The 15,607-nt window shown below is 39.2% G+C and overlaps 1 protein-coding gene and 1 long non-coding RNA gene across 3 annotated transcripts in view; one reads left to right on the forward strand and one right to left on the reverse strand.

The window, feature by feature from the left end:
• LOC142599607 (uncharacterized) overlaps positions 1-7,462 on the reverse strand; it is a 33,054-nt gene extending 25,592 nt beyond the window's left edge. The window contains exon 1 of the long non-coding RNA XR_012833187.1: positions 7,330-7,462. This is a non-coding gene — a long non-coding RNA (uncharacterized LOC142599607). The remainder of the gene's footprint in view (positions 1-7,329) is intronic.
• The window catches only part of AUH (AU RNA binding methylglutaconyl-CoA hydratase), a 118,806-nt gene extending 103,576 nt beyond the window's left edge, over positions 1-15,230 (forward strand). Inside the window, exons 6-9 of one of the 2 annotated variants that reach the window (XM_075741278.1) lie at positions 8,297-8,484; positions 10,975-11,025; positions 12,822-12,869; positions 13,719-14,089. In XM_075741278.1, the coding sequence (XP_075597393.1) occupies positions 8,297-8,484; positions 10,975-11,025; positions 12,822-12,869; positions 13,719-13,796 (365 nt within the window). In that variant the 3' untranslated portion in view covers positions 13,797-14,089. Of the gene's footprint in view, positions 1-8,296; positions 8,485-10,974; positions 11,026-12,821; positions 12,870-13,718 lie in introns of both variants that reach the window. The other variant, XM_075741277.1, reaches the window with a different exon arrangement.
• Positions 15,231-15,607: the final 377 nt, after the last annotated feature.

Below are 15,607 nucleotides of genomic sequence, written 5' to 3' on the forward strand. Positions count from 1 at the left end.
AAATAAAAATAGGATATTACTGTGGTAATTAATTTTTCTGTATTTCATTTGCTCTAAATAATGATGATAGTTTTTCTCATGTCTCTGGGATTTTTGTCCTGATTTTGACATGAATCAAATTTTAGCTGTCATAGTAAATCCAAAACTGTAAGAACATGGACTTAGAATTTATTTATTTAAAATACAAGTTAAATAAAAGCTTTTACCTAGTACTACTCATAAAGCCCACATGATTTGTAAAGTATGATCATACAGAGCAGCACTGGTCTAACCCTTCTACCTGTTGTTACAGCTGAGTAATGACTTCATAAATGCATGGGCATAATTTTGAAACTGGAAAATACCTTCTCTTGGGCCATTAATTTCTATCTGCAGCAAGTTCAGTTATGTTTTAATGCATGTTAAGTTCACTTTCCATCATTGCATTCCCAAACAACAGTAAGACCAAGTTCCTATCTGGAGTAATAGGAAGGCACATGGCCTTACAGAATGTCTGTGTGTGCTCATGCTTGTTGAATTTGTTTACTTTTAAGTAAAAATTAATAAGTAGATAAACAGCCTTAGGCATTTCTCTTTTCTTCCTCGAATAATTTCAGTTTAAAAATAAAAAATAAAAATAAGGCACATTGTCAGTATGTGCATTGCTAATACCATGAGTCCTGGAAGTCCACGTGGTAGTGCAGATCAGTCCTTGTCACACGGTGTTTAGTCTTAACAGTGGAGTCCATTCAGTTGGTTGTACGACACTTCTGATGGCAATGTGGAGTAAACTCCTTACACCAGATGCAGAATCCCTTTTGAAGTGGAGTCCATTTTATAAAAGTCAGGTTCCAGATGCATTTTTTTTATTCTATTCATTTCATGTATGCAGCCGTCTGCTGGGAAACCATCTTCTGTCTTTCTCAATCTACAAGAGGATTACTTATTTTGAAAATAAATTACTTTTTCTAAATTACCCAATGATTTCATCTTTCTGTACAAAAGCTGTGATTATTTAACTGCTAGTGAATTCTGAAAGAGTATTTACATGTTCTCTCATACATCGTAAGCAATTGTACATCTTCAAGCCAAGTACTACATTCTTCTAATTCAAGCTGCCACCTTCAAGCCACCCACGCATGGCGGTTTGATATATTCTAAGCATTTTCCAGATAGGTTTTTAAATAAGCCAGTTCACAGCCACAGATGAATAAAACAAATTGTGAAATTAAGGACTGATGTGCAAATTGAGTCAGCAGTTTTGGAGCTGGGGTTTGCCACTGTGGGGCTGGCATAGGTAGCAGGTCATCCTGCCTCTTCGACCTTGGGTATGGTTGTGTCTAAGGTTCCTGCAGGGCTTTTTTTGGTTTGACTGGCAAGCCAGACTTCCATGAGTCCTTTTGGCAGCCTGCTATGAAGTCTCGCTCAAACAACTTATCTTCTCAGTCATCACTGATCCCCAGGGCAACCTCTGAGTCAGCCTCAGGCCACCATCTCAGGCTTTGCTCAGGTTTTCAGTCTTCTTCCAAACAACGACTTATATGGCCAGACATGAGAGCAGCCTCGCCTACTGCCTGCTCTTTGTCAGCTCACTGCTTTTTTCCCCTTGCAGTGATAATGTTTTGTTTCTTTTCTTCTCCATCCCATTTTCACCTTGTCACTTGCATCTTTGTTGATGTCTGTCTTTCCCAGTCTAAGCTGTTTTCCATCCTTAGTCAGTTATCCAGTTTGTGCCAGTGAAGGGCTCTTCATGTTTTCTTCTATGAAAGGGTTTGGGATGTCTGAGCCCATAAAGATTTATACCTGGATTTAAGTTAGCTAAAACACATGCAAGTTTGCAGAATCAAAGCCTAATCTGGGAAATAAGGTGTTAAAAACTTGGTGTTAAATATTGTCTTGGTAGAGTGTTTAGGCTTTTAGAGTGTTTAATATTTTGAAAATTGTTTAACTTAGCAATGGATGGCAGGTACTTTAAAAGTGGAAAATATGATTGTTACACAGACTTAAAATATGACTTACATGACTGAAAAGTATTGACACTAAAATAATAATTTTATCCATGTTAGTTTATTTATGGACTCATATTGTTAATGATTTGGTGTTATGAACAGCAGGTTTCTGTGTTCCATATTTCTATGAATGTCAAGGGAAAGGAGAAAAATCTGCTCCTTGCAGCTTTCTGCAAAAGAATCACAAGGATGCATTTAAGCCATTTCTTGACTGCCTCGAATAATTAGAAAGTTTGTGGCTGACAGACTTTGGTTTCACCATTGATTATTAATAAAACATTAGAAATGCACAGTAGTTTTTAAAAAAAGAAATCTGGAAACTTGTCAGTTAAATCAATCTAATGGAAATCAAACAAAGCTCATGTGAGAACGGATAGGATAGAAAGATTCATTTTTTACTTGACTTAATAAACAGAATTATTGCTGAATTAAAGTTTGGAATTTTTGTCAGAACAGGATTTTTTCCAATATGTTTTGACAGAGCCTTGAGCTATGAGAAACTACTGACTGTAGATACTCTCTGCCAGAATGATGAATCTATTTCCAGTAAGCTAGTTGCTTCATCTTGTTGGATATACTCTTGGGAATTTATCACGTAATTCCCTTAATCCAAACCAGTTGTGTACATATTTTGTAATTGATGAATTACTGACAGTTGTGGTGGGTTGACCCTGGCTGAGGGCCAGGTGCCCACCAGAGCCGCTCTATCACTCCCCTCTTTCATTAGACAGGGGAGAAAAGGTAAAACTTACGCGTCGAGATAAGGACAGGGAGAGATCATTCTCTAATTATCATCACGAGCAAACCAGACCGAACTTAGAGAGGGAATTCATCTTATTTATTACTAAGCAAAACAGAGCAGAGGAATGAGAAATAAAACCAAAATCTTAAAACACCTCCCCCCACCCCTCCCATCTTCCCGGGCTCAACTTCACTCCCGGCTTCACCTCCGCCCCCCCCAGCGGCACAGGGGGACGGGGAGTGGGGGTTATGGTCAGTTCATCACGCGGTGTTTCTGCCGCTTCTTCATCCTCAGGGGAAGGACTCATTGTTCCCCTGCTCCAGCGTGGGGTCCCTCTCACGGGAGACAGTCCTTCACGGCCTTCTCCAACGTGAGTCTCCTCCACGGGGTGCAGACCTTCAGGAGCAAACTGCTCCAGCGTGGGTCCCCCACGGGGTCACAAGTCCTGTCAGCAAACCTGCTCTGGCGTGGGCTCCTCTCTCCACGGATCCACAGGTCCTGCCAGGAGCTTGCTCCAGCGCGGGCTTCCCACGGGGCCACAGCCTCCTTCAGGTGTCTCCACCTGCTCCGGCGTGGGGTCCTCCACGGGCTGCAGGTGGAATCTCTACACCCCCTCATCCTCCCTCCATGGGCTGCAGGGGGACAGCCTGCTTCACCATGGTCTTCACCACGGGCTGCAGGGGAATCTTGCTCCGGCGCCTGGAGCACCTCCTCCCCCTCCTTCTTCACTGACCTTGGTGTCTGCAGATGTTCTTACATCTTCTCCCTCCTCTCTCTGGCTGCAAAAGCGCTCTCTAACTGTTTTTGTCTTTCTTAAATATGTTATCACAGAGGCGCTGATTGGCTTGGCCTTGGCCAGCGGCGGGTCCGTCTTGGAGCCGGCTGGCATTGGCTCTGTCAGACACAGGGGAAGCTTCTAGCAGCTTCTCACAGAAGCCACCCCTGTAGCCCCCCCCGCTACCAAAACCTTGCCACGCAAAACCAACACATTCCACCCCTCGCCTCTGTGAATCACATATTTAAGAATTATCATTAAAATATACATTCAACACAAAACTTCACAAACACTAATCACATCAACAAAGGAAAAGAAAAAAGAATTCCACACACCAACATCAAAACAACACTATCACAACACCAAACAGGAGTGGACAATCTACACACAAAATCTACCTCTAATCCCTTCACCACTGTATCACTCTCAAGTTACGTTCAGTCAATGTTTTGCCCGTTACCTCTTCCCATTACTATCCTTATCTCGATTTTCTTGTGCCCCACGTTGGGCGCCAAAAAAGACTGTGGTGGGTTGACCCTGGCTGAGGGCCAGGTGCCCACCAGAGCCGCTCTATCACTCCCCTCTTTCATTAGACAGGGGAGAAAAGGTAAAACTTACGCGTCGAGATAAGGACAGGGAGAGATCATTCTCTAATTATCATCACGAGCAAACCAGACCGAACTTAGAGAGGGAATTCATCTTATTTATTACTAAGCAAAACAGAGCAGAGGAATGAGAAATAAAACCAAAATCTTAAAACACCTCCCCCCACCCCTCCCATCTTCCCGGGCTCAACTTCACTCCCGGCTTCACCTCCGCCCCCCCCAGCGGCACAGGGGGACGGGGAGTGGGGGTTATGGTCAGTTCATCACGCGGTGTTTCTGCCGCTTCTTCATCCTCAGGGGAAGGACTCATTGTTCCCCTGCTCCAGCGTGGGGTCCCTCTCACGGGAGACAGTCCTTCACGGCCTTCTCCAACGTGAGTCTCCTCCACGGGGTGCAGACCTTCAGGAGCAAACTGCTCCAGCGTGGGTCCCCCACGGGGTCACAAGTCCTGTCAGCAAACCTGCTCTGGCGTGGGCTCCTCTCTCCACGGATCCACAGGTCCTGCCAGGAGCTTGCTCCAGCGCGGGCTTCCCACGGGGCCACAGCCTCCTTCAGGTGTCTCCACCTGCTCCGGCGTGGGGTCCTCCACGGGCTGCAGGTGGAATCTCTACACCCCCTCATCCTCCCTCCATGGGCTGCAGGGGGACAGCCTGCTTCACCATGGTCTTCACCACGGGCTGCAGGGGAATCTTGCTCCGGCGCCTGGAGCACCTCCTCCCCCTCCTTCTTCACTGACCTTGGTGTCTGCAGATGTTCTTACATCTTCTCCCTCCTCTCTCTGGCTGCAAAAGCGCTCTCTAACTGTTTTTGTCTTTCTTAAATATGTTATCACAGAGGCGCTGATTGGCTTGGCCTTGGCCAGCGGCGGGTCCGTCTTGGAGCCGGCTGGCATTGGCTCTGTCAGACACAGGGGAAGCTTCTAGCAGCTTCTCACAGAAGCCACCCCTGTAGCCCCCCCCGCTACCAAAACCTTGCCACGCAAAACCAACACAACAGTAAATAAATATTCATACAAAATCAACTATTTGTTAAAGAAAAAAAAAAATACTGTTTAACAATTTTTGTACCAGAACTTAGCGGTCTTGTATTCACTGTGTCTTTTCACATGAACTAGAGTGTCATCTAAAACTGCTGTTTACAATTATTACAACATTGAATATATACCATCTCAGATAAGAGCAAATTTACATTGCAACTGTATGTCAAATACTTCTATCAACACAGTGAGTAATACCAGATCACTAGTCCTTGAAATAACTTGTCATTAAATTTGTGAAGATGAAACAACTATTCTTCCATCAAATTCTGCTCTACATTTAGATGAAATGCCTTGGTTAAATAATGTCTTTGAAGACTGGGTGTTACTTCCTTTAGCTCTGATTGTAGTTGGCAGGCATTATATGTTCTTTGTGTATTACCAAAACAGAACATCTATCTGCAGCGTACTCTCTGTCTTTTCTTCATAAATGGATGTAACTTTGGTGTGTTGGATGTACTTTGGTGTGCTGTTTGCGTTTGATTAATTGGGTCATACTGCTTTTGTGTGTGTATATATCTTATTCCTACTACTGAATATATATGATTGATGCACTGAACTGTTGGCTTCTATTCTGTGAATATTAATCAAAGAATATGCTCCTCTGCTTAATGGCTTTGCAGTGTAGGAGGCAGCCAAACAACATAGACCATAGTCTGCTTTTTTTGCTCTTTAATCATTATTGTGTAAGACGCTGGCAAGAGCATTTTTTTCATCTATAAACACTATTTCATGCTTAAACATATCCATTGTTTGGTCAAAGTTATGAAATATTGTTGCTCAATTAAATTTTGTTTTCAACATTTCCTGGTAAAAGCAGTAATAGAAGAGATAAAACAGTGAAGGAAGGGGAGATTATTAAGTAGAAAAAAATACTAGGTATAGCAAGCAAGGAAGATGTGGCGTCAATGAATTCAGCCTCGTATGGTTTCACATCTTATGACTTGGACAAATAGATTCCATTACTAAGGTGAAAGGGATCATTTATGATTAAACTATTCTTAAAGAGAGTCAGGGTAGACATTTGCTATGTTCTGCTGTATGTAAAATTTGTATAAGGATAGATGTTGATTAGGGTGTGACAGCTTCTTGGGTGAAAAATTAAAAGACATATTCAGTATTTAAGACAAAAAAGCCAGTAAATGTTTGCTTGTGGTGATACAGCTTGTGGTACAGCTCGCTATCAGAAGCAGCAAGCTTCTTGAAAACACAGCTCACGTTTTTATGGCATGTAGTTCTGATATGAAGGTTGATAGCTACAGCTTTAGTCAATCTCTGTGAATCTCACCAGAGAGGCAGCCAAGGTAAGAGGCTTAGGCTTTCGGGTTTGTAGTATTTTACAAGGGGGGTTGTTCTAGTTCCCACCCTGCCCCTGTTCCCCCGACCCCACCCCCCCTTCTAAAAATTCTCTAGAGTAGAGGTTTTCTCCAAATTATGGCATTAGCAAAATTTTCCCCCTAGCACTATCACTGGCTTAGCTGTACAACTAGCAGAATTAGTAGAATATTGAACAGGAGTTCCTCTTGCTGTTGTCTGTTGCCCTTGACCATTAGGACAATCTTGCCAAAACCCTCTCATAGTGGTAGGACCATAGAGAATATCACATTGTTTGTATTTACTAATGTTGTTCTACAAATTTTATTTTAACTGTTATGAGTATAAGCATTTTTTAATTTCTCCAGTTTCAATGTAGAAAATATGTCAGTTTTTCTTATAGATCATTATTTTGTAATATTCTGCAAAGACGTAAGGCAGAAGTCCCCTAGACCTTCTGCATTTTTGTATGATGTAATGTGTTCGAAGGCAGGTCTGTTTTTATGGAAAGGAATACAGTAGTACTGAAGCTTGTGATTCATAAAAAAAATAGTTGAAAGCTGACTCATCGAATCCAAAAAGTTTTTGTTTGTTTCAAGTCAGTTTATTTGTCTCAGAGATGTATTTAAAGTATTTTCAGGAAACATCAGTAAGAGAACTGAATGGCTTAAATAAAATACTGGCTTAGTCCACCATTATCTAGTGGAAATTTATCTATTTTATATTAGTTGAACATACTTTTATCCAGTGTTATACCATCTCCCTTTGAACACCTCCTATAAATATTTCTGTTGCATATATACATATATTTATATTTGAATATATTAGCATGCTCTTGCAGAAATAGCTATTTGGAAATAAATACTTACAGACTGTCTATATAAATTGAATATTTGTTTCAGATCCATGTCAGAATGGTAGACCTTGTATATTTTCAAAATCCTTTCTCCTGGATAAAGGCCATTTCCACTGTTTTAATTCATACAAACATTTGCTTCTGTGATTTGAGTCTACTTCTTCAGTTTTGATAATGATTATTCCCACATTCTTCTTGTTTGTCAGTTCTGGAAAGTTAATTGTTAGTCCAGCTGAGCAATCTTCACATATTTGGTTAATGTAGTTACTCTTATTGACCTTCTGAAAATGCTGATCTGCCAAAGCAGTTTTTAACATAGTAAGAAAAGCTAACTAAAGTTAGGTGCCTTTCTCTGCCGACTCACACCCGCCATTGACCTTCCCTAGTTTTTGTAATCAGGCTTTAATATTTCAACATAATATGGAAGTAAGAAGAGACAAACCCATGGCTTTTTAAAGACCTTCTCTAGTAGTTTTAGTTTACATATAAATTTTTATTGTCCCTAGTATATGAGAATTTTAGCATGGACTACAGTCTTGTTAGAGTATATATTGTTTTGAGTATAGTTCTTCAAAAGTGTTCATATTGTGGTGATTAATATCATATAAATATACAGGTTGTTAAAAAGAAGTAGTGTTTTTGGATATGGTAATTACTGGCTAGTAGTTTTCTTTCAGCTTTTGGCTGATATTCATATAGTAACTTGACTGTAATTGAACAGAATCTCTATTAATTAATTGCCCTTTTCCATTATTTACATTTTTTTCTAAGAAACATGCAATTGATTTCATTTTAGACTTAGTTGCAAAACTTAGGAAGACATTTAGAAATGCCTTTGTATGATAGTTTAATTTCTGTATCTTCATATAATTGTTTATGGAATTAAAAATAAAAATATTTGAACTAAACAAGACATCTACATTTGTGGTATAAATGCATGGGAAACAAATACTTGCATTTTTTCTTTTTCCAAATTTTAGGGGGGACACAGAGATTACCTCGCACAATTGGAGTGTCTTTGGCAAAAGAACTAATCTTCTCTGCACGTATTGTAGATGGTGAGGAAGCAAAATCAATAGGGTTGATTAGCCATGTGGTAGAACAGAATGAAGCTGGGGACGCTGCATACAGAAGAGCATTAGCTCTGGCAAAAGAATTTTTACCTCAGGTAAACCAAATTATTTTTATTTTAGTTTTAATTTTTACCAAACATTAAGACTGAAAAACAACTGACTGTATTAAGAAAATTTATCATGAAGTTATATATTTAAAAGCTATTCTAATTACTTGGAGAGCAATCAGAATTTTTCTGTCTCATGTATTGAGTGATGTTATTTGGTAATTATTTCATAGTGAAGCAAAAAAACTCTGTCAATCCTCTTACCGTCATGATATGGTCTGTTTGTATTGCGTGTTTTGGCTTTGAAGTTTTAAACAAAAAATAGTCTAAGGGGTTTTTTTTTTAGTAAAGCAGTTATCTCAATAGGTTATTCTGTTACTGTTGAACACTTCAGAAAAGAGGCAAAAAAGTCCATATGAAAGTGGACATATCTCTGTAACTCCTTATTTTGAAAACATAAAGCTAAATGTAATATCAGTATTAAAGCAAAATGCATCTACTAGTGGAAAGTTTGCTTTCTGTGCTTTTTGTATAAGCTTGATGAAAGAATCATGCTCTTATTCATTCGAAGTGACCTCCTATCTCTGTCTTTCATAAAAGAATTGAAATGGAATCTGCTGAATTCCTGTGCTTTAGAACTTGAACATTTTAGTAAGAAGTTTAAGTATAATCCTTACAGCAGTCTTTATGTTAGCTGATTGCTACCTGTTCCCTTGTTGCTGTAGACCACAAGCAGTTTGTTCAGAGTAGGAATGTGAGTTTGGAGCTTTTGATAAACTTGCTTTTCAAAGGTCCCAGGAAGCAAATTCATAGGAGGCAGAAGAAGAAAGTGATTAGTAAGCCACTTTATTGGATCACAAGTGTAACAGCCGAAATTAAATAACATTGTTTATTTGTGTCTTGAACACCCTCATAGCAAGACAAATGTGAAAATACAGTAAAAATTTTAACATACAATGATTCTGGAAGATTGATTTATGGTTACAGATTCACATTGGAACCAGATCAAAAGCATTTGACTTTTCCCAAAGCAGCAGGCCACTTCTCTAAAGCAATGTCTGAACATGTCTGCCATCCAGAGGGACTTTGACAGGCTGGAGAGGTCGGCCCATGCAAAGCGCATTAAATTCAACAAGACCAAGTGCAAGGTCCTGCACGTGGGTCAGGGCAATCCCAAGCGCAACTACAGGCTGGGCGGAGAATGGTTTGAAAGCAGCCCTGAGGTGAAGAATTTGGGGGTGTTGATTGATGAGAAGCTCAACATGAGCCGGCAGTGTGCGCTTGCAGTCCAGAAAGCCAACCGTGTCCTGGGCTGCATCAAAAGAGGTGTGACCAGCAGGTCAAGGGAGGTGATCCTGCCCCTCTACTCTGCTCATGTGAGACCCCACCTGGAGTACTGCATCCAGCTCTGGGGGCCCCAGTACAGGAGAGACATGGAGCTGTTCGAGCGGGTCCAGAGGATGGCCACGAAGCTGATCAGAGGGCTGGAGCACCTCTCCTGTGAGGACAGGCTGAGGGAGTTGGGGTTGTTCAGCCTGGAGAAGAGAAGGCTCTGGGGAGATCTAATTGTGGCTTACCAGTACCTGAAGGGGCCTACAGGAAAGATGGTGAGGGACTGTTTATCAGGGAGTGTAGTGACAGGACAAGGAGTAATGGTTTTAAACTAAGAGAGGGTAGATTTAGGTTAGATGTTAGAAAGAAATTCTTTACTGTGAGGGTGGTGAGGCACTGGAACAGGTTGCCCAGAGAAGCTGTGGATGCCCCATCCCTGGAAGTGTTCAAGGCCAGGTTGGATGAGGCTTTGGGCAACGTGGTCTAGTGGAGGGTGTCCCTGCCTCTGGCAGGGGAGTTGGAACTGGATGGTCTTTAAGATTCCTTCCAACCCAAACAGTTCTATGATTTCTAACACTCAGAAACTGATGCTGATGGATAGGCACAGGACTGAGACTATTCCCAAAGATGTTTTTGCTGTTCTGCGGCACATTGGAAGAGGAGAGTAGAAATCCTTCTGCTTGCTGGGAACCTCAGTCACTCATGGAAGAGTGTCATCCCTTGACTGGTACAGGCTTTGCAGTAGCATATTTTAGGTTTGAAGCTGAATCAGTTCATTTGATGTCATTATCACATCTTTTCATGCGTCTCCATTGTGTGATAATAGGGACATAAGACTGACCTTGCAAAGGCCTATACTGTCATACTGTCTCTTAAGGTGGCTGTTCTGAACTTTCTTTTGAAGGGAATTGAGCAAGCTTGACAACAATGGGTATGCTCAGCACCTTTGAAACATAAACCAAACACACTAATTAGGTTCTTTTGAAAATAGTATACTTTCATTTTTTCTCAATATTGAAACTATCAGTTTGGAAGCGAGTGTCCACTGTAGTGATATAATTTAGGACATTTGACCTATTTACTGTGAATTTAATAGAAGTCCAAAGTCTAGAAGATCCCAATATGAGAACATTGATGTGCAGACTCTTCACTGCATAATCTTGTAGATTTTGATGATATGTAAATAAGCTTTTTCTTTCATTTTAGGGACCAGTAGCAATGAGAGTTGCAAAACTGGCCATCAATCAGGGAATGGAGGTAAGGATCTGTACTTTACATAAGAGTAAGCAGAAGTCAGCTGCCAATAGGTCTACTGCGGTGATTTTTTTTTCTAGAACTGTTTTTTAGTTTCTCAGTGTATACTCTCAAAATCTTTGTGGTCAAAACTTTTTAAAACATGAAATGCAATTTTTTTATGTCACAGACTCCTGAGACTAGAGTTGATGCTGATTTCTGTAATGAGGCTTAGTAACCTCATGTCTGTCCAGGCGTAATGCACTCTGCTAATTATTAATACTAGAAAGTAAACATAAACTACTATGAGTTCTATTTCAAAGTCTGGGCAGAAAAAACACTCAAAGTCATACTCTGTCAAGTCTGTCAGTGCTCTCAGTGTTTAGTAACTAATAAAGTTAAAGGCCAAAAGGCATGTTATTTATTTTTAATAGTTTAATAGGGGTTAGTGTTAAAATTATATCTGGAGTCTGATTTCATATTTGATTCTGATTGTCACTCCTTCTTGAACAGCTCATTAAAATCCAGCTCTGAACACATCTGGACATGTGTTTTACTTTAGGCTTGTGAATCATCTTCCTGAGCTCAGCAGGACTATTTGTATTTAAAGTTAAGCACATGCATAAGCTCTGCACCAGGACACCTTGTAGCTCAACCTGGGACAAGGGAAAGGGGATCACACTGCATGCAACATCTGAATTCAAGAAGAATAATTTAAGATCAGACCATTTTTTCTTAAAGTCTCACAAGCAACCAATGATATAATTGAGTTCAGCAAAGTGTATCACCAGTAAGTTTTGGCCTGAGAACCAAACTCAGATGCTGTTGTGCAAAAAGTATGTTTGTTAGGTTTCCACAGCAAGTAATGATGGAATTCAAGATTTATTTCAGTGGTACCCAAGCTTCAAAATGCTACAAGCTGAATTATCTGGATACCAGGTATAGTGGACTGGAAGGTCAGAATCGTGATGTTTATAGAATTAGGGACAGTAGGGTTAGAAAGACTCTGAATGATCATCTAGTTCAATCTTGAGGCCCCAAGACAAGATCTACTGTATCAAAACCAATCAAGCCAAATGTTCATTCAAGCTGTTGTTACACACCTTCCACGGCAGAGATTTCATGGCTTCCTTTGGTAATCTATTGTAATAGTTTATCTCCCCTTTACAAATTGCTTGTGGTGCATAGTCACAGTCCTTTCAGTGGCCAGGTGGAGAGATGGTAAGTTCTGCAGCACCTGATGCTTAAGACAGGCAAAGAAGTTGTGAGAGGAAAATTCAGCCTTTTCAGCTGTTCAGACCAGCTCACAAATTAACAATGTTATTAAAACTAGGTGATGATGCAGGATGGCCACTGGCCTCTTCACTTTATTTTAAATCCCTTTAAACTTGTATTTCTATTTACTTTGTGGCATGGCATCATGTTCTTATATGGCCTTTTGAAGGTAACTTGTTTCAGAACAATTTTTAAATAATCCTGCAGTATGTTAAATCTCTTCCCTTGTAGTAAATGAAATGATTACAAATGTGCAGGTAGCTAATGGTTTTTAGTCAAGTGATTTGTAAGGAAAAACATACATTGTTTTGACAGTGTATTACATACTAATTGTATCACCATATGAGGAAAATCTTACAGAAATACTAACCACTCTCAGTACATAGCAGTGTAGCATTTCTACGTTAAAGTAGTGTAGAAGAACATTGCAGAAGTGTTTTAGTATGTGACATATAGAAACACTGTATCTAAGTTAGCTGTCAGGAAATGATATCTAATAATATACAAAAATACGCTTTTTAAAACCGTTGTATTCTTTTCCTCAGGTCGACTTAGTAACAGGTTTAGCAATTGAAGAAGCTTGTTACGCTCAGGTATGTAGCTATGATTACACACAAAAAAACCAACCCCAAAAAACAGGGTTTGTTGGTGCCTGTTGTGAAACATGCAGAAATTCAACTAGAAATTTTTAATGATTTCTTCTACAAATATTTTGGCATTGTATTTAGACCTTCCTTCTACTTACTCTGGTTTTGTAAGGAATTTAAGGAAGGAGATGTAGTTTAGGACAAAAATATCTCCTTGCCAAGACTATTATGGTGACGGTAATGAAGCACTACCAGCCATATCCCTAGCCAGTCATACACTGCCATGTATCTAGACCAAGAACTGCCTTGCTTTTGCTTTGTTATGGTTTAACATGAAGTAACATAAAGCGCACTTCACTAACATGTGCCACTAATGGTATATGTGCTAACCAACAGAAAATCGAGACAAACATCTTTGCCAGCAAAACATGGGAATGATGTATTTGAGTTTGTACATTCCTGGACTTTGAGACAAGTTTTTGATCATGAAAATAGAAGCATAGAAGCATCAGGACTAGATGCTTATTTAAAACATGTGGTGATCTGATTAATAACCTACCCCTTCTCCCCCTCCAAAAAAACCCACCAAAAACTCAGAAACAAACCCTAAAGAATTTCTCACAGTCATCTGTTTGGGGAAAAGATACTTCTGCTCCCAAATTGTTTCTCAGCCTTAAATTGTGCCTTTGAAGTGTCCGATACTTTCCTCTACCTGACTAGACATCACAGTTTTCATTTTTCTGTTGTGTTATATATTGCATATTGGATGCATTGAAAAACTAGGATTTGTATGAAAATATTTTTCTTGATATTGTTTTTGGCGTCAGTAATGAATTCTTACTCTGCTCATTGCAGACTATTCCAACAAAAGATAGAATTGAAGGTCTTCTTGCATTTAAGGAGAAGAGACCTCCTCGCTACAAGGGAGAATAGAAGAAGCTGATGCCTTTAAAATACAGTGGGATAAAAGTACTGCTTTGAGGACCATTAAGGTGCACTTTGCATCTGTACCTGGAATATCACAACCACCAAAGTAAAAGCAAATCATACCAATGTTACAACATTTTGAGTGTGTCCATACTTGTACTGGGCCCAAATAGAAATGTGTGTCAACTCATGCTCATTACACTTTCTGAAGGTTGATGTGTGTATTGGCAAGGTCACAGGTTCATGCAGCATTTTAAAAATGTCATATGTATGAAATATACCATTCCACAATTGAAAAAGCTCTGTAAATTCTTTATATAGAAAAAACCTATATGTGATGTTAAGTATAAATCTGCTGTATCATTTTATCAAAGCAAAAGTGACTACTGAACACCAAAAATAAGAAATTGTACCAAATACGCTTTAAAATGATTCTGTGTATCAGTAAAAATTATATTTGAGTATTCTACCTGAGTATGTACATTATTAATAAAGCTAATAAAGCTAAGGGAAATGAAAAGGATTTGTTTGGAAAATGTTAAGCTTTATTTATCTGACTATTCTAAGTAAAGTGAAATTAACTTTAGCACATAATGGTGTCCTTTTGATGAAGTCATTGCCATTATATTAATTTAATTGTATTAAATGAAGGCATTTTTGAGGCCAGCCTTTAATTATGCATTCTTGTATGTTAAACCTGGCTTTGTCTTGTATTCTTCCAGCATATCATCTGGTCAGCACTGTCTTCTCTGAAGGAACTTTATTTCACTTTCCCCAGTTATTTTAAAATTTTGATGATTGTATTAAAGATTGTTGTGCAGGGATGCGACTAATGAGCTGTTAAAGAAACTAGAATTCTCTTAATCTCCAGAATATTCCTTTTGCAGGTCCTAAAAATGTATATTTATATACACCAGGGATGATACTGAAATGTTCTTTGTTCTGTGGTGGCCTCAGGGTTCTTTTCATACATTGAAAGAGAAATCCAGTAAGTTACAAGGTGAGAGAACTGTTGTGATTCATAATGTATATTTGCTGTGGACATGGTATATACAGCAAATGCCTGGAAATAACCTCTTTGAAAGTATTTTTGTTAACTTGACTGGAAAATAAATGTGGCTTAGCAGTCAGATGCTGTCTTTTTATATGAAAACAAATTTCTTCGTGTTTGGTTACCATTGGCTCACAAAACTGGTGCATGCTCTGCTGTTTCTGCAACATTAACTATGGTCACTGTCCATATCTATGATGATAAAGCGGCTGATCAACATGAAATGACAAGAACTCATTTAAATTCATATTTAGACATATCATTACATGTAAATTGATTATAACTGGTAGAGCACACACTTTGTTGACTGGTAAACTTGCTGAGTCGATCATTTCATGCACGATAATTTGCAAATAAAGTACCGGTGCTTGTTTTGATAGTCATATAAAGCCTAGAGGGTCATTTTCTTGTGTTTTTGAAATGCTAACATGTCATTTTCATTTTTACTGAGTAGGAAATAATTATGTTAATAGGAGAAAAAATATTAAGTCTGTGCTGATGGGTTTCTGTTTCTTAACTTTGATACACAGTCTGGTTATTGAGCTGCCTCTGTTTTTCTAACAAGTGCTGATTAAGTAGCTTCTGTGAATGTCTATTTAAAAAAATCTAATAACTTTAAATACTGTGGCATAAGACTGTGTAGATCCGTGCCTTTAACTAGTAGTTTTGATCTCAGAAAATAATTTTGCTGTCACAGTGGTCTCTCCATTCCTTTTCTCAGGAGAAGATCCTGTCATATTGCAGCAATTTGAGTCCCTTGTTTGAA

This window comes from Balearica regulorum, chromosome Z (assembly GCF_011004875.1).
Source record: "Balearica regulorum gibbericeps isolate bBalReg1 chromosome Z, bBalReg1.pri, whole genome shotgun sequence".
Classification (NCBI taxonomy): Eukaryota; Metazoa; Chordata; class Aves; order Gruiformes; family Gruidae; genus Balearica; species Balearica regulorum.